General features: G+C 32.4%; 1 protein-coding gene and 1 long non-coding RNA gene across 3 annotated transcripts; one reads left to right on the top strand and one right to left on the bottom strand.

The window, feature by feature from the left end:
- Positions 1–1,112: 1,112 nt before the first annotated feature.
- On the top strand, positions 1,113–25,015 carry KAT5 (peroxisomal 3-keto-acyl-CoA thiolase 2). 2 transcript variants are annotated; one of them, XM_090314199.1, is made up of 15 exons: positions 1,113–1,429; positions 19,151–19,312; positions 19,479–19,561; positions 19,652–19,736; positions 20,500–20,626; positions 20,882–20,980; positions 21,086–21,153; positions 21,240–21,347; positions 21,785–21,862; positions 21,958–22,090; positions 22,172–22,268; positions 22,878–23,001; positions 23,320–23,428; positions 24,567–24,650; positions 24,809–25,015. In XM_090314199.1, exons 2-15 carry the CDS (start codon positions 19,229–19,231, stop codon positions 24,889–24,891), a joined length of 1,362 nt encoding a protein of 453 aa, XP_090170325.1. In that variant the 5' UTR covers positions 1,113–1,429; positions 19,151–19,228; the 3' UTR covers positions 24,892–25,015. The 2 variants fall into 2 exon arrangements, with proteins under 2 accessions (XP_090170325.1, XP_038887864.1); XM_039031936.2 differs by lacking the exon at positions 1,113–1,429 and having other exon boundaries at positions 18,994–19,312.
- Positions 1,792–3,018, bottom strand: LOC120077858 (uncharacterized). The gene is made up of 2 exons (XR_005481845.2): positions 2,940–3,018; positions 1,792–2,838 (listed from the first exon to the last, which is right to left on the bottom strand). It is a non-coding gene; the product is annotated as an uncharacterized LOC120077858 (long non-coding RNA).
- Positions 25,016–26,349: the final 1,334 nt, after the last annotated feature.

The raw sequence follows: 26,349 nt of genomic DNA, 5'->3' as shown, positions 1-26,349 counted from the left end.
ATAAGTGTGTATTTACTTGCCCGTAAATTTAATAAATGATTCAAAATTTAGAGTGTGTTTGGTATGTGATAAAAGTAGAGAGTTGGGTTGAGTTAGTAATTATTATCTTGAGAGTTAAATTGTCTGTGTTTGTTTGCAGAGTTGAGTTAAGTTGGTAATTATTGTCTGTGTTTGTTGTGTTGAGTTGGAGGATCTGATGCAGTTTTTTTTTTGTGAATGAGATTAGTTTTATTTTTTTCTGTTTGTTTTTTTATTTCATTCTTTTGTTTTTTAGTTTTATGCTTTGTTATTGGTGATTAATTTTCAAATATACATGTATTTTCTCAAATCATTTATGACATAAATTGGACAATTTCAATTTTTTTTTTAATTTGTAGAACATAATATATTATTTTTCATATATTCTTTTCAAAAACTGTAATAATTATAATTCTCTTCAATCGATAAAACATACCAAAAAAAATTTCATAACTACTCAATTAATTGGTATATTATATATTGTATGTATATATATTGAATGTATGTATATATATTGAAGGTAATTATCCCAATTACTAATTGGTATATTGTATGTATATATATTGAATCTTGCTAACTTAATTTTATTATTTCACATATCATACAGTTTATTTTTATATAATATGGATAGTATATTTGGGGATCCAAACGGCAAAAATGAGGGAAGAGAGAAAGAAATGAAAATATATTGATTTTTAAGGTTAGTTTTGAGGGATAAAAAAGGGAGTTTTGAGCGGGTAAAAAATGGGTTTTAATAACCCATAGGTTTGACGATTAAAAAAAAAAATCTGGATCCAAACGGCAAAGATGGGGGAAGAGAGAAAGAAATGAAAATATATTGATTTTTAGGGTTAGTTTTGAGGGATAAAAAAAAAGGGAGTTTTGAGTGGGTAAAAATGGGTTTAATAACCTATAGGTTTTCTTTATGGGCTTAATAAACATGGGTAATAAATATCCATCAAACCCAATAATTCATATCCATTTATTAAACACCTCTTTAAGAAAATGGTACCCGCTCGCTTATGTTTGCGGGTGTTTTTAATTGGAATGAGATGGGCCACGTTTATAAATTACGACCAATCTTGTAATCAACTGGCTCTCAATGGAGGTATGAATCCGATTACCATCGAACAATTATGTGCAATACATACACTTCTTTTTTTTTTTCCCCATTTTTTAACAAGAACTACCCTTGGTTCTCTACACCTCGGTAGAGTAGAGTTTCTTTCCCTTCATCCTATCTGCCTCAGCCATCGAAATACTCGAGGTATCTCCAAGTATGTACAATAATTAGAAACATATGAGGCAAATCCAGTCAGAGCATCTTAGAGTACTGATTTCATTTAATGGATCAACATATCCCATTGAGTAACCAACACCAATTACGTTGATCTAGAATCCTAATGTCCAGGTATCCTCTCTCGCTCTCAACATTTTTTTTTTTTTCGCACCATGTTAATAATCCAAATGATGCAAATCTTGTAGTATCTTTGGGCTGTCGGATCTTGTAATGTTTCTTGGGTGGTTAGGGTGGTTAGTCACTGGTAATTAGTTATTACCAAGAACCTTTATGTTTGATTCTTTATGGTTCTGTATTTAGTATTAATTCTTTAAATTAATCTTGGTATTCTATTTTCTGTTCACAGAACAGTTAGGATAATAGTTTAGTTAGCCGGCTAGACTCGATCTATAAATAGCTTGTTGTACTCATTTGTAAAGTTTAGTTTCTGAATAAAATTCACTTCCAGATCTCAGTTTCCATCACCAAATCTCTTTACAATTAAACATTACTCTTCATCATTAATAATAGAAATGACAACAAACCATAATTTACGACATATAAATCGCATTAAGAACAAGCATACTAGAACATAAGTGACATATAAATCAATCTATAGAAATGACAACAAACCATAATTTACGACAGAACCCTAGAAATAAAACAAATGGGCTAGTCATGGTCACAATACAAATAACCACAGATTGGAACATGAAAATTCATAAAATTTAAACAAAAGAGAAAGGAAGGAATGACTATTCAGGCGATCTAACCTTGTCTCAATCGCAAGATTGCACCTGAAGCTCCTTGGCTCTCACCCTCAAGCTCTAAAGTATTCTCCCAGAATATCCCTGATAGGATTGAATGTTGCAATCAAATACATTGAAAATACGGATCTATACGAACTACTACTAATGATGGATGGTATTAATGGCAAAACTGGGTCGATCCGCAGGGAGCAAGGAAAGCTTAGGATTGAGGTATTTGGCCCGTATGCTTGTTTTCCCCCACTTTGGGGTAGAGATAGGTCTGGAAGAGGAAATTGCTCCTCCTAAATCTATTTTGCATAGGGCATTGATTGTAGCCTTCCATGGGCATGTTGATGGTGAGGGTCAACAAGAGGATCTTGAAGGCGACGATCATTAAAAAGAAGATGAGGGAGGCAAGGAATTTGAAGGTGAATCCCTCGTAACGTGATAGGCCACCTTGTTGAGGATGTTTGACAGACAACAAGATATCAGGCATAACCAAGTCGATATCATATCACGCGATTAAGCACTTCAACATACTTGGACTGATTTAAAAGAAACCCTAAGTTTAGATAGTGAACTTGTATGCCAAGGAAGTATTTCGAGGTTTCGAGGTCTTTTAGCACAAACTGAATATGAAGTGTCTGAATAAGTCGAGATATGAGGGTAGAGTCATTGCCTGTGACATAACATCGTCTACATAGACTAGAAGCAGAATAATATAGTTGGCTGAATGAAATATAATTCAGGACATATCTACTTTTGAATTTGTGAATCTCCATCCCAACAGAGCTGCACACAGAGTATTGCTCATGGTCTTAGGCACCTGTTTTAAGTCATAGATGGCTTTATCTAACTTGCAGACATAATAAGGATAGTTAGAATTAACATACCTTGGTGGTTGTTGCATGAAGATATCCTCACTGAGCTTCCCATTCAAAAATGTGTTATTAAAGTCCAGTTGACGAAAACACCACCCTTTAGTAACAACAATGCTAAGAACAATATGAATGGTCGAGGGTTTGACTATTGAGCTGAACATTTCAAAGAAGTCAAATACCTAAGGTGCCTCGAGGTCGAGTATAGATCTCACGGTGTGAAAAGGTAGAAACGTGAAGATGAAAAATGAAGTATCATATACCCCATTTTTCTCCCACTGAGTGTTTTACCTAGGGTTAATTAACTTAGGAAAATCCAACTACTTATTTTAACGAAGTGTTTGTTTAAATTCATCCAAAAGTAACACTTACTTTGGATAGTAAAACAACTTTGATTAATGTTTATTAAACATTTTAATCAACTTTAATCAAACATCGCATGCTTGTAACAAATCTATCTAATTCATCTTTCTAGGTAAGCTCCAAAGTAGGGATGTTATGTTTCAGTCAACTTAAATACTCCAGAACTAACCTTAGACAAAAGATCCCTTATAGATACATTTGTTACAAATTTAATATTTTAATTAAGAATCAATTTAATCCTATTAAACCAATTAAAAGATTAAATTTAAATTTCTAATCTCATTAGAAAAGTGATCTTAGATCTATATGAATCATATTTTAAAACTATTTTAAAAGATGATTTTAACCTAAGGTTTGCATACAATTCTAAATTATTGATTTTAATTCTAATTTCATTTAATTATAACTTTTATTAAAAAAAAAATGAAATTAATTAAAACCATATATTACATGTGAAACCATACTTAGGTAATATTATAACAATTATAAATTACCCTAAAGTAGTGTTATGCTTCATGCAGTTTCATTTCACTACTAACATATATAACATGTATATAATAAGGTAATGGAATATTCAATATCGTTCAATTATACATACATCCATACTATATATTATAGCTCTTACAATATAAATGATGCATGTATATGTTATTAATGCATGCGTACATATATTATAATATTTATACTATATGATGCATGAACACGCTTTAAAAATTAAATCATGCAACTATATATATATTATAACATTTATAATATAAATGATGTATGAAATTAAATGCATAACCTATGGTGGGACTTTTACTATATCGCATACATTATGGCATATAATAATAAATATAAATCATACATCACATGCATAATTTAAAGACAATTAATTAAAACAAATAAATAAATCTAACTATTACAAAAACAAAAAAATCATCCGATTCGAAACAGATGAATCGAGCCTTAAACCACGCGAACCGCTCGTACCAACCATGAATCGGTCTAGAAGAACCTAAACAACTCGAACCGAATAACCTACGAACTGAACCGGACCAGAAAACCACGAACCGCGCACCAACCAGAGCTGGAACACGCGTCTTCTCCATCTCAGAGTGTCGCGACGCCGTGTCCTAGTGTCATGACGCTACGGAGATGACTTTCATCCGTCGCATCGCAACGTCGCGACACTACTATATAGTTGTCCACTGTACAGTGTCGAACTCCTTCGAAACGCTTCCAATTTATGCCTCGTTTTCTCTAGATTTTGACCTGGAATAGCACGAGCGACTCAAAACTTAAAATACAAACTTGATCACATTCAAATATGCCCAAAACAAGGGCCCTAAAAAATTTAAAGGTAAATTGAAAGCGATAAACTAAATGTCCAATCCTGAAAACATCTATAATTGCAAACATTTAACATCACAGTATTCATCACATGAATAAAGAATACTATATCCTACCACTAAACCATAAAAACATTCCGAAATTTTGGAAAATTTTAGGCAAAAAACCGCGCTCTAATACCAATTGAAGGAACCATTGAATATCCTTGAGCGGAAACGAGGATTGGACCCAAATCCCAATTTTACAGAATATAAATTTTACAGCAAACATACAGAAAAAATTAGCATTTAATTAAAATACAACATGCTCTAAAAACATATATAGAAAGGGAAAAGGGACAGTTGCAAATATAGACATTAGACCTAAAGTATTAGTAGATATAGCATAATGTAAAAAAAAAATTGCAACTATGGACAAATTTAAATAATATATCAGTGATAGACCATATTATTGGTAGGAGTCTATCAGTGATAGACCACATCACTGGTAAGAGTCTATCAACGATAGAAGTCTATCGCTGATAGACTTGTCTATATTTGCAATTTTTTTAAATGATGTTATACACTTGGTTATTATTCCTAAAAATTCTACCAATTTCAATTACCCAAGGAAAAATGGGTTTAGAAACCCTTACCTTTGAAAACCGATCTTCAAGAAATAATCCCTCTTTCAAATGGTCACCACCACAAAAGAGACCTCTGTATTCTCTGGATGAGAATCCAAGAGGGTATGGGCTTTGGCTATTTTGGAAGAGGGAGTTTGAGAGGGAAGGGAGGAGGAGGATGATGGGATTTTTTTTTCTTTCTCAAAAAATTCTATTATGTTTTGTCTCTGTCAAACCAAACAAAACGAGGAAAACTAAGATGAATGAATCAACTCAACTGATTTCCCCCACTCTTGCACGTTGTAGAGAGAAAAAGGGGGAGGGAGTTAAACTCCCTAAAAATATTTTTATTTTTATTTTTTAAAAAAAATTAAAATTAATAAAACAAATTAATTTTAATAGAAACTTTAATATATATTTATATGATAACCATTTTATCATATAATATATATTAAACTATATGTTATATCAAATATAACATATAACCTATAGTTTAATACTGTATATAATACAATATAACTTATAGTTTAATTCTCTCAAGAGCGATATTTAATATAAATCTCATTTATATTAAATTTAATTATATGAATCCAATTCACGTAATTAATATTTAAATCATATTCAAATATTTATTTTCTCTCAAATAAACTTTATATTATAATGTATCAAATACCTTATAGTAATTATATCATATATAATTAAATTAAATTAATTATATCACATATAATTAATTTCCTCGATTAATTTAAACAATTCAAATTAATCCAAAATTGATTCTCATAAATACCCTATAGAGTTACAGAAGGGACCTCATGGACCTGTAGCTTAAAGCTTCAACGGTACTTGAATAATTAATTTACTCAATATCCATTGATTGTCAACACTCCACTAAGGACCGACAGTTGCACTCTTCGCACTACAGATATATTTTTGTGTCCATTGGAAATAATCAATCAACAACGCAATGACCCTCCACAAATTGCTCGTAAGTAGAACGAGGCCAAAATTACCGTTTTCCCCCTATGGTTACATCTAACTCTTTAAGTACCACTGATCTCTCTAATAAACAAAAAATCATAGTCCAACTATGACTAGACTTCTCTCAGGCCAGAAAAATGTGTAGCGCCACATTGTTCAAACCCTGGAATCAGTCTTTAAGGGAGCAATTTATCTACTTTCTCCTATCTTGGGGAAGGAGTGAATTCCATATTGTGTAGTTGTGTTCCTAGCTCCCCAATCAAACGAATCCCCAAAATGGTAGGTTTGTTGAGTCGGGGATCTGACCACTCTCACCCATACAAATCAAAGAACCACCTTCATAGGTAAGAGTTCACAACTCACTCAAGATTTAGGTCATGTCACCTATGTCATCCCGATGAAATGTAAGCCTCAATTATGAACGACGTTATATAATGAGATTAGTCATTTCGTGGTCCGATCTTATACAAACTCCTTTGAATAGAATATCCCCGTTCACATGTCTCTACATGAATGATTAGGATCAAATCATTTGTAGCACTATACAACAATTGTAACATTTACAAAGTGGGTCATACTCGTAGTGGCACTAGGATAAGCTATCCAGTCTTATCCATCTACTATAAATCATTTAGGTTATCACTTAAACATGATTCACTTGTATGTCTCTACATACATGTTTAAGCTATAGAAGATAACCTTGGATGTTGGTTTATGGGTTTAATGCTACTAAATGTTAAATAAAACATCTCATATTTTATTAAATATATAAAATGTTTGTACAATACAATTACAAACTACAGAACCCTACAAGATTTTTTAAGGCACCAACCTCAATAGTTCTAACTTTTTGAGGTTTAGCATTAGCACATGGGTTGGACATCCCCAAATTCTGAAGTGGCAAAAACTACTTTTATGACCACTCCATAACTCAAAAGGTGTTTCAGAAACACTTTTTAAGAGAATGTTGTTCAAGATATAAATAGCAATCTCTACTGCATATCCCCAAAATGAGTCAGGAAGTTGAGCATAACTCATCATAGACCGAACCATGTCCAACAACATTCTATTTCTCCTTTTCGATATACCATTTTGTTGAGGTGTACTAGGGGCCGAGAGTTGGGATGTAATTCTATGTTCTATCATATAGTTCTGGAATCTTAATTCCATATACTCTACACCACGATTAGATCATAGTGTTTTTATCTTTTTACCTAACAAGTTTTCAACCTCAGTCTTGTACTCCTTGAACTTTTCAAGTGCTCCAGACTTGTGTTGCATTAGGTATAGATACCCAATCTAGAATAATCATCTATGAAAGAGATGAAATATGCATACCCTTCTTTTGATTTTACATTCATCAAACCACAAAGATCTAAATGTATAAGCTCCAAGGTCTCTTTGGCTCTACAACCTTTTACAGTAAAAGGTCGTTTTGTCATTTTGCCTTCAAGAAATGACACATATACAGGTAAAGACTTTTCTTCTAAACTATTTAGAAGTCCACTTTTCACCAATCTCTCAATCCTATTGAGATTAATGTGACCTAACCTTAGATGCCAAAGGTGAGCATTTTCTTTAGGAGAAATCCTCGGTCTTTTAGTAATTGTTGTTGTATTGAACATTTCAGTATTTAGGACGATTTTTGTAACTAATAGTCTTAGTACATATAAGTTATTTTCCATTGAATCAAAGCCTAGCTCCATTCCATTCTTAAAAATAAACACTTTATTTTCAGAGAATGATAGGGAATACTTTTGTTCAATCAGACAAGAAATATAAATTAAGTTCCTTTTGATATTGAGAACTACATACATGTCATCTAATAACATATATCGTTTCTTGTCCAAAAATAACTTAAGCCTGCCTATGGCAACAGTTGAAACGGCCTCACCAGTACTGACTTTAAGAGCCATGTCTCCAACTACCAATTGTCTCCATGAACTAAATCCCTAATAGGAAGAACATGCGTGATTAGTAGCTCGTGAATCAATTGTCCAGACAGAATTATCATTCTCTACTAAGCACATCTCCAAGACAAACAAATCAGATTTATTTTCATTGGAGTTATTCCTTTTCTGGAGAATAGTGGGATCAACTCCTAAACCTATATCATAAACTCCAAGTTTCATCTCAGTGCACCAATCTCTTTTATTAGCTTCACTAGATTTGGCAACATTTGCTTTCTCTATTTGTCCCTTGACATTCAATATGGACTGGAGTTTATTTAAGGAGCTGGCATTACTAATTTTGTCGTCATCAACCCCACTTTGCTTGAATTGTGAGAACCTTAGCTTAAACAAATCTTGCATTGATTGCATGATATGATGTGTAGTGACCATGCTCTCAAATCTTTTGCCTAAGGCATCTGATATGCTTGCCAAAATGTAAACTCGAGCCTTATCATTGGCCTTCATCCACATTTTGTATGTATCACGAACATTTCGTGTTGTATCAGAGGTTGAGACTCGAGGACAATCCTTAGTCAAGACCATGTTGAGGTTGTTAACCACGAAAAAAGTTTTAATCGAATCTTTCCAAGTTGTATAATTAAATGCGGTTAAACAATTAGAGGGCAGATGACGGAAAAATACAATTTGACATTTAGCTAAAAAAGAAGAAATTGATCTACATTAGATTTTAGCATAACTTTATAACATCCAATCAATTTTAGCAAAAATTGAATGAACCTCATTTAACATCTAATTTTTTCAATAATGCTTTAGGGATTTAGGACAAAAGCCACCAAAGGGTAGTTAATTGTCCTTTCATTGAACTGAGACACTCTTAACCAATTATTACACTAGAATAACTCTTAATTCCTATAACAATTAGTTATCATTAATTTGGTCAAGAAATCATTAACTAGCTTAACAATTTCTTATAAATGTGACCCTTCATTTTAGACCCTAAAGTTCCGCTCCGATGAGCCAACCAAATGGAAAAACCAATTGGGACAAAAACTAAAGCGATCATATCCATTTCTGGAGTTCGCCTTGATATTGACCTAATGCACAAACCATCTGAAGGGGGACGCTCCGAAGGCACCTCAAGGTCGTGCAAGAAGATCTCACGGTGAAAACTAATGAAGGAGACCGTATGATATGTTGACACACATCCCTCTCTCACTTACCATAAATATTATCTCCATTCACCTTGATATTGACCCATGCAAACACCATTTGAAGGGGGACGCTCCCAGGGTGCCTCGAGGCCAAGCATGAGTCTCACGATATGAATATTAAAGGAGAAACGTGAGTGGAAGATTGACATATCATATACTGTTTTTTCCTCACATTGAGTATTTAAAAAAAAAAAAAAAAAAAAAAAAAAAAAGCTTAAGGTTTATTTAACTTATGAAAAATACGGCTAATTATTTTACTAAGTGATTGCTTAAGTTTGTCCAATAGTAACACTTACTTTAGATAGTAAGCAATTTTAATTAATGTTCATTAAACATTTTAACAAACTTTAATCAACAATTGCATGCTTGTAGCAAATCTATCTAATTCACCTTCCAGGTCAGTTTCTAGGTAAGGGTGTTCCGTTTTTGTCAGCTTAAATAACCTAGCCTAGGTAGAACTAGCCTTAGACAAAGGTTATTTATAGATACATTTGCTACAATTTAATATTTTATTAAAACCAATTTAATCCTATTAAACTGATTAAAAAAATTAAACTAATTTCTAATCATATTAGAAATATTGTGAACTTAAGTCTATGTCAATCATATTTAAACTTTTTTAAAAAAAAAAATGATTTTGACCTAAGTTTGCATACAATTCTTTATTATTGATTTTAATTTCTAATTTCATTTAATTATAACGATTATAAAATAAATGAAACAAATTAAAACCATACATTGCATTTGATATCATACTTAGAAAAAATTATAACAATTATAGAGTTACCCAAAGTAATGACATGCTTCATGCAATTTCCATTTCATTACTTATAGGGTTGGCAATGGGGCCGGGCCGGGGTGGGGGGACGTCCCCCGTCCCTGGCCCCGTGGGGGGAAATTGTCCCCCATCCCTGTCGAGGAAACGTGGTCCCCGTGGGGCCCCATTCCCCATTTTCCCGTGGGGATTCTTCGTGGCAGACAACGGAGGGGAGGGATGAGCGAGAGGGGAGAGATGAGCGAGAGCGAGAGGGGAGGGATGCAGAGAGCGAGAGGGGAGGATGAGCGAGAGGGAGGGATGAGCGAGAGCGAGAGGGGACTGGGGAGGGGATAAAAATATATATATAAATTTGGGGTCAAGGATTAATCGGGGTCGGGGTTGGGGTCGGGGTGGGGATACTGTCCCCATCCTCGCCCCGTCCCCGGACGGGGCCCCGAATAAATTCCCCGGTTTGACCTCATCCCCGGTCAAACCAGGGAATCCCCACCCGTCGGGTTTTTTTGCCAACCCTAATTACTTAACATACATAACACTTATATAGTAAAGTAATGAAATCCATAATGACATTCATCCATACATTCTAATTATATTTTATAACAATTATAATAAAATGATGCATATGTCATTAATGCATGCAAACATATATTATAATAATTATATTATATGTATGTGTTGGAACATACCATCATGCAGCAGAAGTGACCAGGATCCATAAGCATTCTAATTCATTAATTTTGGCAAAAATGAAAGCATGCTTCAACAGAAATAAATGGATTTCATGACATACCTTTGTAGAACTTACTCAAAGCTTGAATCCAGCTGCAAATCTCCTCTAAATCTTGTTGTAGACCACCCAAAGATCTTCCCCACTATCCTCTTGGTGCTCTAGACTGAGTTGTGGGACTTAAAATAAGCCTAAATTAAGGGAAGAGGAGACAAACTCACAGCAGCAACCCAGCAGAAGAACAGTTTCTTCACACGAATTTTTCAGAGAAAATCTTTCGATTGCATTGCTTAAATAACACTCTAATCTCTTTAATATATTGCAGATGATCATGCAAAGAGATTAGTTACATGAGATGCAGCTCATGCTTGGAGTTAATGAAGACTTGAAGATGGTTGGTTGTTAGTGAGTAACTTGAAGAAGTAATGGAAAAAGCCTATTTTCCATTTTTGTGTTTTTTCTTCTTTTTCAATTTATCAAAATATTGATTTCATAAATCAATTCACTTAATAAAATTGAAAATATTATTAATTTTACAAAGTTAATTTCATAAATTACTTTTCTTAATAAAATTAATAGATAATTATTTAAAAAATTTAAATAATTCTAATTAATTTAATATCAAATATTAAATTAATTTTTACACAATTCCATCTTCAAATATTTAAATCATATTTCTCCAATTTCATTTAATTCTTAATTTGAACATTTCAAATTAACTTCTCATGCTACTCTAGAGTTAATTCGTTTATGAGCTAGTAGGGGAACTCGCGAACCTACAAATTATGGGCTCCAACGATTTGAGATTAATCGGCTAAAATCATTAGACGAACTAACCCTCATTTGTTAACTAATGGATGATTCCACTAAAGCCCATAGTTGAACTCCTCTCACTGTAGATATATTATGTCCACTCGATATAACCATGATTAATAAGTTAACCCTTCACAGTTTGTTCGTAATAACGGTTGGGTCGAATCTCTATTTTACCCCTAAAATTACTTCTGGTTCCTTAAGTCCCACTAATCCCCTAATGAACAATTGATTTGTGATCCAATCAACAAATCGAATCCCTCTCGGGCCAATGAGAGGGTGAGGCCTCTTGTTCAAGACCCAGAATCAACACTTAAAGGGAACAACCTCTCTACTAACCCTAATCGAGTAGGAGTGGGTTTCATCTTGCACCTTATGTCCCCAGCTATTCATCTGGTCTTATCCCCAAAATGGGAGACTTATTGAGCAGAGACATTGGTCTACTCTCACCATTTGCAGATCAAAGGATAATTCCAAACAAACAGGAGTTCATAGTTAGCTTAGGATTAAGGTCAAGTTACCTAGGTCATCGCTTTGAAATAGTCAGTCTTAAAAAATAAACAGCCTTATAAAGTAAGAGTGACTGATTTCATAGTTCGATCTTGTACAAAACTCATTTGCACAGGTCGCCCCCACTCCTCATATCCTAACATGAACAAATTAGGATCACTTCATTTGTAATACTTTACAACTCTTTGTAATAACTACAGAGTAGGCCGCATCCAATAGTGTTACCAGAATAAGGCACCCAACCTTAATCATATATTATAGATCATTTTGACTATTTACTCGAACCTGATCCATTTGTATGTCTCCACATAAAGTTCAAGAATTCATGTAATAGTCAAGGGACTTTAGGTTTATTAGATTTTTAAAAACAATATATTTAATAACAACTTATTGAATTTTCAGAATAAGTTCTATTGTTTACAAACCACAAGATTTAGGACATAAAACCTAACAGTATGAGCATGCTATAAAATTAAATCATGCAACTATATTATAACATTTATAATATTCATGATGCGTGATTAAATGCATAACCTATGGTGGGATTTTCCATGGCATACATTATGACATATATTATATAAAAATAAATCATACATCAAATACATAATTTAAAGAACAATATATAGACCGAGATTGGACTCCTAAACAATTAATTAAAATAATATAACCTTTTTATTAATTTAATTAATGAAAAAACTAACTGTTACTTCAAATAATAGCTGAACTGGTTCAAAACAGGTGAATCGAACCTTGAACTGCATGAACCAGACCGCCCAAAACTCGAACCACCCGCAAATCGATCGCTGAACCGTCAGACTTCACGAACTGCTTGCGAATCTCAGTCGCAATGTTGTGCCCAAGTGCTGCGACATTACGGAAAATCATCTCTGCCTGCCGCATCGCAGTGTCACAATGCTATGGCATAACGTCGCAACTCTACTATGTAGACGTAAACTCCTTCATTTTTGCTCCAATTTGGGTCTCGTTTTCTCCAGAAAAATGTCAAAAAAAAGTCACAATCGACACGGACAATAAATTTACAGACTCGATTGAAAAATTAATGCCCAAAACATCGAGCCCTTACAAACCAAATTGTAAATTTAAAGTAGTAAATTCTAAGGACCAATCCCGAAAACATCCATAATTGCAAACCATCATTCATCAACCTAAACACAGTACAGTAATGCAACCCACCATAGACTAAATCTTAATTCTAGAAAATAAAAAAATTGGGAACCAAAAATCTCCGCTTTGATACCAATTTGAAGGACTGTGCGGTTTGATGCAGAAGCGTGGATCGTGTCCCAATTTCAATTTCACAAAGAATTAGAATACAATGAACTAAATTATGCATATCACAGAGATTTCACAGCATGCTTTATAAATAAACAGTGAAGGAATTAGGGTTAGTCACACTTACCCTTGAAGAATCGAATACTCTCGAACCTCCTCCTTCCGATCACGAACATTTCATACAGAAATAAGTCTCAACGTGGATACCACCACAAATGAACCTCCTGTATTCTCCTTAGGGGTGAGAATTATAGAGAAAGTTGTGAGCTTCTCTGTTGATTTTTGGGAGAGGGATAGAAGAGGAGTTTTTATGTGTTTTGTGAGAAAGATTCTTGGGAGATTAAAAACCAAGAGAGTAATCAGGAAACCTTCTCTACGTTAGACGCAAGAGGAAGAATAAGATCTCCTGTAATCTCCCATTCTCACGTACATTATTAGAGAGAAAATCAGGAGAGGGAGTTATAACTCCTCTCTTTTATTAAATTTAAATTAAATTAAAACTATTTTAATTTAATTAAAAATATATAATTACATAATAACCACTTTATTATATAATATATATTATACTATATGTTATTTCTAATACAACATATAACCTATAGTATTTATATTGTATCAAATGCAATATAACCTATAGTTTGAATTCTCTTAATCATTTATGACATTTAATATAAATCAAATTCATATTAAAAAAATAATTATATGAATCTCATCCATATAATTAGTATTTGAATCATATTCAAATATTTAATTCCTCTCAAAATAAACTTTATATTATAGTGTATCAAATACATTATATTAATTATATCACATATAACTAATTTAAATTAATTATATCATATATAATTAATTCCTCAATTAATTTGAACAATTCAAATTAATCTAAAATTGATTTTCAATTATCCCTATTGAGCTACAAAGAGAATCTTATGGACTTGTAGATTGAAGCTCCAATGTTACTTGGATAATTAATTAAACTCTTTTAATTAAATTATTCAACATCCATTAACTGTTGATCACTCCACTAAAGACCAACAGTTGCACTCTTCGTACTATAGATATATTTCTGTGTCCATTGGATATAACCAATCAACAGTGTGATGACCCTTCACACATTGCTCGTAAATACAACTAGACCAAAATTACCATTTTTCCCCTATACTTCTTAAGTACCACTGATCTCTCTAATGAACAATAAGTCATAGTCCAACTATGACCAAGCCCCTTTCGGGCTAAGAGAGAGTGTGGCGCCACATTGTTTAAACCCGGAATCAGTCCTTAAGGGAGTAATTTATCTACTTACCCCGACATCAGGAAAGGAGTAAATTCCATCTTATATAGCTGTGTTCCCAGCTTTCCAATCAGACGAATCCCCAAAATGGTAGGCATATTGAGTTGGCAAACTAGCCACTCTCACCCAGGAAAATCAAAGAATCGCCTTCATAGGCAAAAACTCACAACTCACTCAAAATTCAGGTCATGTCATTTGGTCATCCTGGTGAAATGTAAGTATCTATTATTAACGACGTTATATAATGAGACTATTCATTTCATGGTCTGGTCTTATACAAACTCTTTGTATAGGATACTCCCGCTCACATATCTCCATATGAATGATCAGAATCAGATTATTTGTAGTACTTTACAATACTTTTTAACAACTACAAGCGAGCCGTATCCATAGTGTCAGTAGGATAAGGTACCCAGTCTTATCCATCTATTACGAAACATATACTCACAATTAAAATATGACAAAATAATTTCACATATATGGTGTGCCTCTTTAACAAGATACCTGGCACAACATTAATGTCTAGCCTTTGGGTAGAAAAACCAATTGTAAATGGTACTTTCAATGTAGTAATCAAAGCACTACCAATAAACTCTGTCAAAAATAGTTTTTCTTTGGACCAACTATTTTTCACATGAGCAATCTTTATAAGCTGTCACATACTCATTACCACATGCATACCAACAATTTGGCCAAATAATTATCTTCTTTTGGGCCAGTAATTATCTACATAAATCCATGAATATGCACATCTTATATTTTAGAAATAAACTAATCTAGATAATGTTGTAAATAACTTTAGGCTTTTGGCCCATGGCAAAAGGAAAAAGTATTTTTGAGAGAAAAGAGGTAGAAGTTCTCCCATATTAGAAGACTTAAGTTTGGCAAGTGGGAATATATATAAATGCTTGCAAGGGAGCTTCTAAAGTGTGATGGTGGTGGATGTATAACCCTTTCACCACACGCGCACGTCCCCTCCGTCGCACGTTCATGCGAGTTCGGATTTGGATAACCACACTTTCTCTAAAAAGAAATAACTTTTTACTACTAATCATATTAAATTTTTATCAAAAAGATTACCGAAAAACCCTAATTTCTTCTTCTTCACAAATCTATTCTGCTGTCTGTTGCCCTCCTTCACCGTTTCTAAGCTAATTTTCATATCGATTCTAATAAGTTCTTCGACAAGTGCACATCAGAGTCCAGGCGTTGTGTGAACCTTGGGGATCAACTGGCTTTTTGTGATATAGCACCCAAGTGGCATTGTTCTTGCTTTCAAGGCAGTAGCTTTATTCACGACACAACAATCTTCATATGGATTAATAGATAACATATGCTACTTTAGTAACATATTATTTTGACCAATCCAATAAAAAATATAAGACACAATAATATAGTAATCTTAAATATATTATTGTATATAATGGGAGATCACCAAAAATTATCAATCACAATTAAATTTAAATTGACCAAATTATCAATCAAATTTGTATTTACTGAATTTGTGGAATAAAACCTCTTTAACCCTAGTTAGGGCTCCAAAATATCCCAATTTTCGACTAACTTCTGCAACAATTACATCTAAGAAAAACATTTTTAGTTCCAGAGGAATCCATTACGCATGAACAATGACAATTAGTAATGATGCATAAAATATGATGACAATATCACCCTACACAGAACCCTTCGAGTCTGCACTTTGAATTTCGTTTTTCACCTCTATTTTGAGCCTTTTTTCACAACAAAAAATTACGACAAACAACAATAACTTACAAAACTCAATTTACAAACAATTTGCCCAAAATAACGAGCTTGAACAATGATCATATCGACATTAAATTGTAAATCTATGATGCCAAAAACCGAAAACATCTATTATGCAAATATAAAACTTTTTTACCGAATAATTGAAAAAAAACATTGGTAAAGGATTAAAAAAAACCCGAAATCTAACATGAAATTCATGCTTTGATACTACTTGTTAGACAAAATTCCTTATAATCTATATTAATCTAGGATCATTCGTCTCTAATTGTGAAGAATAAATAATACAACGGATTCCATTGAAAGAATGATGATAGCTATAAGGTGGTTATTGTCTTCCTCAACCAAAATTTTAAATGCCATTAGTGAGGTCTCTCTAGATGAGATTCAAGAAAGATTAAGCGCTTATTGTTTTGGTATATTGGGGACTTAAGGTCTCTTTATATACTAGTTCAATTAGAGTTCCCATTAAATCCTAATTAACTAGGAATGTGTTTGTACCCACTAAGTCCATCCTCAATTAGGAATCTAGAGTTTTAATTAATTAGATTATATAATAGGACTCAATCTAATAAAATAACCCAATGTGATAAAATATTAATCCACATACATAGCTCATACTTTAATTAACGTATTATTATTTAAATACGTCTAACAGACAACATTGGTTTCAACTTCTTTAAACAAGTCTTTAATCATAATATAAGTTGTTATTCTTTGTATTAATCATTCTTTTCAATTCATTGTTTCTTTGAGCTCTTTTGTTTCTGTTTGTTGTATTAAAAAAGAAGAAGTGTGGACTTTCCACGAACAAGAAAAATGTTTTGGCCCACTTAGAGGCATTTAGGGCGCTGAATTGGTAATTATAATCAGTAGGTTATAATAGTTTGTAAGTTATAATAGTGTTTAAGGGTAGACTATTTTGGTATTGGTTATAATAGTCTGTGGCTGAGGTGCATATTATTTTAGTTTAGGTAGGAAATAATTCACAGTATCAAAGAAGGAAATAGATAATGAATGAAAATAGTACACACTATAACAAATAGTAAACATTGTAACAAATAGTGATTTAAAATAGTAATAGTGAAATTAATTGTAGGTTATAATAGTTGAAAACACCAAATATTATACTTGGTGCCTCAAACAAGGAGTGGACTATAATGACCCATTCACCAAATTAAAGTTGGTGGCCCAAAACACTGCTTTAATGTTCTTTGGCCACCCCATCTAATAACAGTCCACATTGTGCAAATCAATCCAAAATTTAAAAACTAAACAAAAAGAAAATCTATTTCAAAATTTTTATGTTGTTTTAGAACTTGACTAATAATTCAAATGTTTATTGAACAAAGAAGAAAATTATAATTAAAAAATTGGGGACAAAACATGCATATGTTTAAAAAAAAAATAGAAAACTAAAGAAATTGTTACTAATCGGAGCCCTAATTTTTTTTTTTTTTTTTTTTAAATTGTGCTTGTTTTTCTTAGAATATCTTTACCATATTATCATCTTTTCTTATTAAACATTTGAAGTCTTAGCCAACTTTTAAAGAAGAAAACAATTATTTAAAAGCTACTTTTTTTTTAGTCTTTCAAAATTGATGTGGTTTTAGAAAAAGAGTCATAAAAAGTAAATAACAAAATAAACAAATCAAAATATGATAACAACGTTAACAATCTTCGTTTTCAAAATAAAATAATAATGAAATTAAATCGTTATCAAACAAGGTCTACATTGTTTAGCTTTTCTTTTCTTTCTTTTCTTTTCTTTTTCTTTTAATGGGTTCAAATTTGTAATTTAAATTAATTCAATTAACTTATATAGATCTACCAGCTCCAAAAAAAAAATTGTTGACAATTAGTCGAAATATTCTTTATTTAAATTCTCCGAACGTAAGGTAGAAAATCAAGTATCTCAAAACCATTGACAATTAAGAACATCACAAACGTCTTACCCATTATTATCATTTTATTTGATTACAACAAATGCAAGGATAGAAATTCGAACATGAACAAAAATAAATAGGTAAATAAAGATATTGAATTGTTCTAACAAAAATAAAATTTAATCACATATCCATTCTATTTATTACATGCCATACCAATATCTTTGTAATTCAGCCAAAGTAATCGTGACTTGTATTATTCCATCTAAATAGTATTAAAAAAATTATTTTGGTCCACAAATTATTTCATGAATAATATTTTAGTGCATTCGAGCGTCACCTATTTTTGTGCATTCTTTTTCACTATTCATATTTAAAAAAAATATTAAAATATTTTAAAAGTAAAAAATAAAATATATCATATGACAAATTATTATTTAACAATTTGATATAATGTATAAAGATAGATAATGGGTAGAATACAAAGATTTTTCTTATTTCATTCTAACAACCTCCACGTTAGTGTTCAAACGTAACTACCCCATCTCCAATTTTCTTTTTTTTTTTTAAGAATAATAAATAAATAAGTAAAATAGAACGTAACTACCCACTTTGATGGCTGTGATGATCCTGATGCCATCAAAAGGCCAATTTCCCACGATTTTCACGGACTTTTCTTCGAAACTTTGGCGTCTTCTTACAGAAATTATGTGTAAAGTTGAGCATAATTTCAATTCATTTTCTTCCCCTTCTATTTATTCACCAGATTCCTCTTCTTTCAACTTCCAAGAATTTGGAATCGAATCCATTAGCATTGCCATTGTAGAGGAGAAGAGGGATAAAAATGGAGAAGGCACTTAACAGGCAGAGGGTTCTTCTTCAACATTTGCAACCCAGTTCTTCTACTTCTGGATCTGCTTCGCTTTCTGTATGTCTCGATACCCATTTTTTAGTTCCTCTGTTTATGATTCCTAGATGTTCATGCTAGGTTTTTATTTCGTTTCTGAACTGGGTTCTTCTTGATTTTCTTCTTTACTTTTGCATTTTGCTAATTGAGTGTTCTCTTTAACTTGTTTTTGCTGGGGTATGGATAGACTTCGGTGTGTGCTGCTGGAGAAAGTGCTTCAAATTCTTACCATAGAACTGCTGCTTTTGGGGACGATATTGTCATTGTAGCGTAAGTTCTTTTTCTTCTTTTCGGTTCATTGTTGCTTAGTTAGCTTTTTGTCAATCTTTTGCTAAAAAAAACTAAAAATTTGGAAAACAGAGCATATCGTACAGCAATTTGCAGAGCAAAGAAAGGGGGTTTCAAGGATACTCCTGCGGAGGATCTTCTTGCATCTGTTTTAAAGGTATGATTAATTCATTATTCTGTTTTGAAGTTATGATTAATGTGTTATTTCTCATTAAGCTTACATCCTCATTAGTCACTAGGAATCTCCTACTAACCACCATTAAAATTTTGATGAAGCTGTCAAATTTTGAATGGTGATTTCCATAGTAAGATTTGTACTCACACTCATGAGCAATTATTATTCTCTCTCTCTTTATATATACGACTTTTGTCTAATTAAGCACTTCAAGACAATGAACTTTTCTCAATGTGTGAAATTTGAAAATGCTCCATTTCTTTCTTTATTTAAATTTTTAGTAGAATAATTTTGGGATGGGGATCGAACTTCTGACCTTAATTAATGGAATCTATGCCAATTACTGAAGTTAAGCACTGTGGTTGTTAGTTGTTGTCACCATTTCTAATCCTCCATAATGTTATTTTGATCCCCACAAATTAATTTCATTTATGGATGGGCATGTGTGTTTCAATGAATTACATTACCTTTAGGTATTCCCGTTTTAATTGCAAAATGTATTTTGATGTTACACCATCATTTTCTTAATGAATTTCAATGTCTTATGACAAAGAGAGCTTGATTACTAAAATAATAGTAACCCATTAAGGATAGAAATTAAAATGATTAGTGACGAAAGTAAAGACTCATTAAATATTCAGCCAACTTCTTAATCAAACTTTGTTTCTTCTGATTATGTTTATAGATTCTCTCTTTAAAAAAATTATGTTCAAGATTCTCTAAAAAGTATTGATTGTTGATGCAGGCTGTGATTGAGAAAACAAAGTTGAATCCGAGTGAAGTTGGTGATATAGTAGTTGGCACAGTTTTGGCTCCTGGCTCTATAAGAGCCTCAGAATGCAGGATGGCTGCATTCTGTGCTGGCTTCCCTGGTATGATATAATGTTTCACCTTCTTGTGTTTTTGTATCCCATAGAAACATTTTCAGTTCCTCTTTTAAGTTTTGACCCAAACTTGGAGTGCTTTACCAATTAACCAATCTTTGAAATCATGAGAGTTATGTATGTTATAAAAGTGAACGATTAATAGAGGGATAGTTTTATCTTTATGGGTTTTGTGAGCCCCAAATCACATCTTCCACAACCATTTGGCTTACAATTTGGATGTTTTATATTTTTTTGCATCAGATATGGTAAGCTTAAGAACTGTCAACCGACAGTGCTCATCAAGCCTTCAAGCGGTTGCTGATGTTGCTGCTTCCATTAAAGTTGGATACTATGATATTGGTGAGGACAGTTGAATTCAAGAAACCCGAATTGGGGGAAAAAAGGAAAATAAATTAGAACATTGGTTGAGTTTTTTACCTTAACAAGATCTGTCTTGCAATGTAGGTATTGGAGCTGGTTTGGAGTGCATGAGTATTAATGACATTGAATTTCCTATTAGCGACAATCCCAATGTATACTTACCTTTTAAACCTTCAATTTACTTGATTGATCTGATTTACCTTGTCTTTAAGTTTTAACTGGTAAGAGTGGTTGACAGGTAAATGCCGTTCGACAAGCTCGAGATTGTATGCTTCCTATGGGCATCACTTCTGAAAATGTTGCCCAACACTATGGTGTGACTAGGGAAGAGCAAGATCAAGCTGCTGTAAGTTCACTGCACTTAACTTTGGTCTATTGATAAAATTGAGTGCACTTAGCGAAACTAAACTCAACAGTTCAAAAACAACATTTTCTAAATGTTTTTAAATTTATATGCTATAAACAATAACTCACCATTTTAACTTTAATAATCATTACGCATTAAATATTCTGTTTTTATCAGCAATAAGAACTTGTCATGAAACCTTGACAGTATTTCTTAACAACTTTTTTTGTATTTAATTTTTTTTTCGTTCATTTATTAGAAAATGATTTCATCTTGAATTAGCAATACTTTGAAGTTCCCCCACTTAACATCGTAAAGGCTTGCATTTACCATAAGACTCTGAGGGGACATGTGGAAAATAGAATCTATCGTTGGTTAACAGGACCATTTTGAACTTAAACATTAGTGATAATTTGACATAGGAGTGATTTCAACAGGTTGAATCACATCGGCGTGCTGCTGCAGCTAGTGCATCTGGTAAATTCAAAGATGAGATCATCCCTGTTTCCACAAAGGTAATTGCAGAATGACTTCTTTGATAATATTGGGCAAAATTTGTGCATTCATTTTGTTTCTTGGTCACTTACAAACTCTTCACAATACTCCAAAGATCATCGACCCAAAATCTGGTGTCGCGAAGCCCGTGATTGTTTCTGTGGATGATGGCATACGGCCAAGCACAAACATGGAAGTTCTGGCAAAGCTGAAGCCAGCATTCAAAAAAGACGGCTGCACAACAGCAGGTTTTTACTTTCATACAATTTGATCTGGTATTATGTTTGTCAACATCAGGATTATGGCTTAAATCAATGCTCTTTCTATAGGGAACTCTAGTCAAGTTAGTGACGGAGCTGCTGCAGTCCTCCTCATGAAAAGAAGCTTAGCTATCCAGAAGGGACTTCCTATTCTTGGTGTCTTCAGGTACGTCCATTCTCTTAGAATTATTAAACCTACAAGCGAGTTCATTCAAATTGATTGAATGCTGAAGAAATATTTTCATGTTCCACCCCTCGTATCAGATCTTTTTCATTTGAAGAAGTATAAAGAATGGGAATATCAATCTTCAAATGGAACGAACTATGATTGAAATCCAAGCATGATATTTATTTTTTACTATATTTTCGATCTACATTTTAGATTTTTGATATGATGATTTCTATTTTCATGAAAAATGCGTTTTCGTCATTTCATCTAAGTTGTTAGTGACAACATTATGCATAGGTTCGAACAAATTATTTAAGTGAAAAAAAATATGCTAATTTTATATCATAAAGAGAGAACGACATTTATGTTTACTTCTTAAGATAAAAATGAACTTACGAGTCCCAGAAGAATGATAGAAAGGAAGGGTATGTTTTAGAGAAAATTCTGGTACTGTCATCATACTATTACACTTGATTATTAACCACTTAAGCATCATTTTATAATAATGAGCACAGAGAGCAGGTACTTCATAGTTTGCAGTACTAAAAATTTTGCCTATATTTTGGAGCTGATTTTTTTAATATATATATATATGTGTGTGTGCAGGAGTTTTTCAGTAGTTGGTGTGGATCCAGCAGTAATGGGCATTGGACCAGCTGTTGCAATACCTGCAGCTGTCAAATCTGCTGGTCTTACTCTCCAAGATATCGACCTTTTTGAAATTAATGAGGTAATTTTACGTTTCATTCTTTCTCAATGATTAGGAAAAGGAAAATAAGAATCAAATGTTTTACGGTCCCTTTGGGGACATTTGATAAAATTGGAACGATATAGAGAAGAATCAAATTTTTATGGCTTGTTTGATAAATAACTTTCTTTTTTTTTTGGTCAAAGAAATGAATGTGTTGGGGACAACCTTCCCATTTCTTAATTCTCTTTAGAAAATATTGTCAAAATTGTATATAAATTTTAGTAACTCAAAAACTGGTTTATCATTATTTTTAGTTTTATTTTATTTTAATATGAATACAACTTTTGGGTTTGGCAGGCATTTGCATCTCAGTATGTTTATTGCTGTAAGGAACTAAAGCTTGATACTGAAAAGGTGAATGTTAACGGCGGTGCAATGGCTCTGGGCCATCCTTTGGGCGCAACTGGTAATCTTTCATACTCCATCTTTCTATTTTTTATCTTCATCTTCATCTCTATGTCCTTCTTTGTTTATTACCTAATGGAAGGTTTCGTTAATTAAACCCTATTGAAACGACCAAAGGTGTTTGTAGGTTGAATTGGGTTGGAATGGGTATCCTTTAGGCCCATCCAAATATTTCGGTCGTAAACTTTTTGTCACCAAAACAACCTTGTTTAAACTTATAAATTAACTCAACCCCTAAATTTTCAATTTATTTGGAGATAACCCAATCCATTTGGGTTGATTAGGCTTTTAGGATTTTATCGGAACACCCCGAAGATTTGCAATGACAATGGCAAAATTCCTTTTCTTAGTTCAATCATTAGTGAGGTGGAACAAGGTAATTGGTACTTTATCATCTGAGTTGTGCCCGATTTGGCAATGAGTTGGTCTAATGGCTACTAAGAAAATTGAATCATGACAACTATGGTGATGGTCAATGCTTTAGGTTGCAAGTTGGATTGGAATTATAGTATTAATTTCCGTCTAACATATCAATATTTCCATATTTTCATGGGTTTGGTATCGACACGAGTGATGAATCGAAATTTCCAGTATATCGTACAAAAATTTACGAAACATAAAAAATAAGCAAATAAGTGTTACTAATGTAAATATAATATAAATAATAGACATGTTAACTTGTTTAAAAATCATTATATGTTTTATTTACTAACTATCAAATTTATTTATTTTTTTAATAATTTTTCCAAAAATACTCATTGAAATCGTTGTTTCGATGTTTCCATCCAAGTTTCTGTAAAATTAAGACCTCAATTTTTCTATCTACATCAACAATTTAAACCTTAGTTGGAATGAGGTGTCCTTGGAAATGTTTAGGTTGTAAACTTTCGTCACCTAAACTACCCTTAGGCTTTTCAGGTCATTGTAACACTAAAACATTTATAATGAAAATGATGAGTTTCTCTTTTTCCAATAAATAATGAGGTGGAAAATGGAACCTTTAAACTCGTGAAAGGTAATTGATACTTTTATCTACCAGGGCTCGAATTGGTATGAGTTGGTCCAATGGAAAGAAAACAGAATCATGGCGTAAGTATGGTGATGATGTTAAATGCATTTTCTCCTTTATTCGGTGTCAGGTGCTCGTTGTGTGGCGACGCTCTTGAGTGAAATGAAGCGTCGTGGAAGGGACTGCCGATTTGGGGTCATCTCCATGTGCGTAGGTATGTACCTCTCACTCTAAGATCTGCCCTTTTAGTTTTAGTGGAGTGAGAATTTAGACATATGACCTTAAATCGTCCTCAGCAATTGGGTCGGTCGGGTCCTCGGGTCAAGTCGAGTTAATTGACTTTGGATTACAATCCATTGTGTATGTATGCAGGCTCAGGAATGGGTGCTGCAGCTGTGTTTGAAAGAGGCGACTATGTCGACGAGCTTCCCAATGCACGACAACCCTTCCACTAAATTTGAAAACCACATCTTCTTTTTTTGGTTGTCCCCAAAGACCTTTCCATTTTTATTATTAATATTGGAAAGTAACTTTTTGATCGTTAAAATAAATGAATTAGACTTTGATTTCTTTTATCAATTCTTTTTTAATTTGCTTCATTATTAGTAATGGATTTAGTAATTTTTTTTATTGAATCAATAAAAAGTTGCTCATTAACCCTCGGCATATTAATCATAGGTTGAAAGATATCTATGTATATGTTTTCAAGAAAAATTTTAGAAAATGATGCAATTTACAAATTAATCTTACATTTCTCTTTTTTAATATCTTTAAAATATTTTTTTGAGATTCAAATATTTTATCATCATAACTTATTTTGTTAGGACTAATATTTATTTTTGTATTTAGAAACTTTTTTTTCGTGTCTTTTCTAATTTTTCAATTTTTTTTAGTATGGTGTTTGTTTTATCAGTCAGATCTTTCATCTTTTTTTCTCTCAATAAAAAATTTGTCCACTCCATAGATCGAGTTATAATAAATCTAGACTCATGTACCAATTTCTATCAACTCTCTGCACTCTAAAAAGAGTGTAATTTGGTATTGCTTCAATTTCCTTTTTCAAATTATTGATCAATGATAGAAAAGTCATGGAAATCAAATGGTTATTAGTCCTCTCGTTTTTGGTAATTATTTCATTTTTTTTTTAATTTTGAAAATTAAGTCTATTTTCAATCAATTTCTTGCAATGATTTGCATATTTCTTTAGTACAAGAGTTGAATTCTTAGCAAAATTTCAAAAACAAAAATAAGTTTTTATAAACTATGTTTTGATTAATTTTCAAATTTTGGTTTAGTTTTTGAAAACATTGGTAAAAAGTAGATAACAAATCAAGAATTTTAGAGGTGAAATGAGTGTTTATAGGTTTAATTTTTAGAAACAAAAAATCAAAAGCTGAGACATCGTTTAGTAATCCTTTGGTTTTTTATTTTTTATTTTTTAAAATTAAGTTTATAGAGAAACAAAAGGAGGAAACCCTCCTTGTCCTAGCCCCATTGCCAACCTTACTGTAGACAGTACTTCCACTTCCAAATTTCTTCTTCCACCTCTAAATTTCTTCTTACCAGTGGTTCAAAAAAGGAAAATTATTTTAAATAGAAAAATTGCTGAAAATATTTACAAATAATAACAAAATATCTCAATCTATCTGTAATAAACCGTAATAAACTGCTATCTATGTTCATGAAACATATAGGTAGTCTTTGCGGTCTATCGCAGATAGACAATGAAATTTTGCTATATTTGTAAATATTTTGGTTCATTTTCTATATTTGAAAACAACATTTTAAAAAACCAAGTTAAAATTTGAAGATTAAAAAATGTAACTTATAAAAACTTATCTTTATTTTTGGAAGTTGGCTAAGAATTCAATCATTAAACTTAAGTAAATGCAAGAAATGAGGTAAAATAAGCT

This window comes from Benincasa hispida, chromosome 5, assembly GCF_027475165.1.
Source record: "Benincasa hispida cultivar pf3 chromosome 5, pf3_genome.v1.1, whole genome shotgun sequence".
In the NCBI taxonomy this organism is placed as follows: Eukaryota; Viridiplantae; Streptophyta; class Magnoliopsida; order Cucurbitales; family Cucurbitaceae; genus Benincasa; species Benincasa hispida.
The sequence above is the reverse complement of the archived record's forward strand: the minus strand, read 5'-3'. Positions and strand labels throughout refer to the sequence as shown.

What these genes read in the sequence shown, in the direction of transcription:
- KAT5 (XM_090314199.1), top strand. Translation starts at nt 19,229, where the DNA reads ATGGAGAAGGCACTTAACAGGCAGAGGGTTCTTCTTCAACATTTGCAA. An exon ending in CTGGATCTGCTTCGCTTTCT is followed by an intron (nt 19,313 to 19,478) that starts GTATGTCTCGAT and finishes GGGTATGGATAG; the next exon opens with ACTTCGGTGTGTGCTGCTGG. An exon ending in GACGATATTGTCATTGTAGC is followed by an intron (nt 19,562 to 19,651) that starts GTAAGTTCTTTT and finishes TTTGGAAAACAG; the next exon opens with AGCATATCGTACAGCAATTT.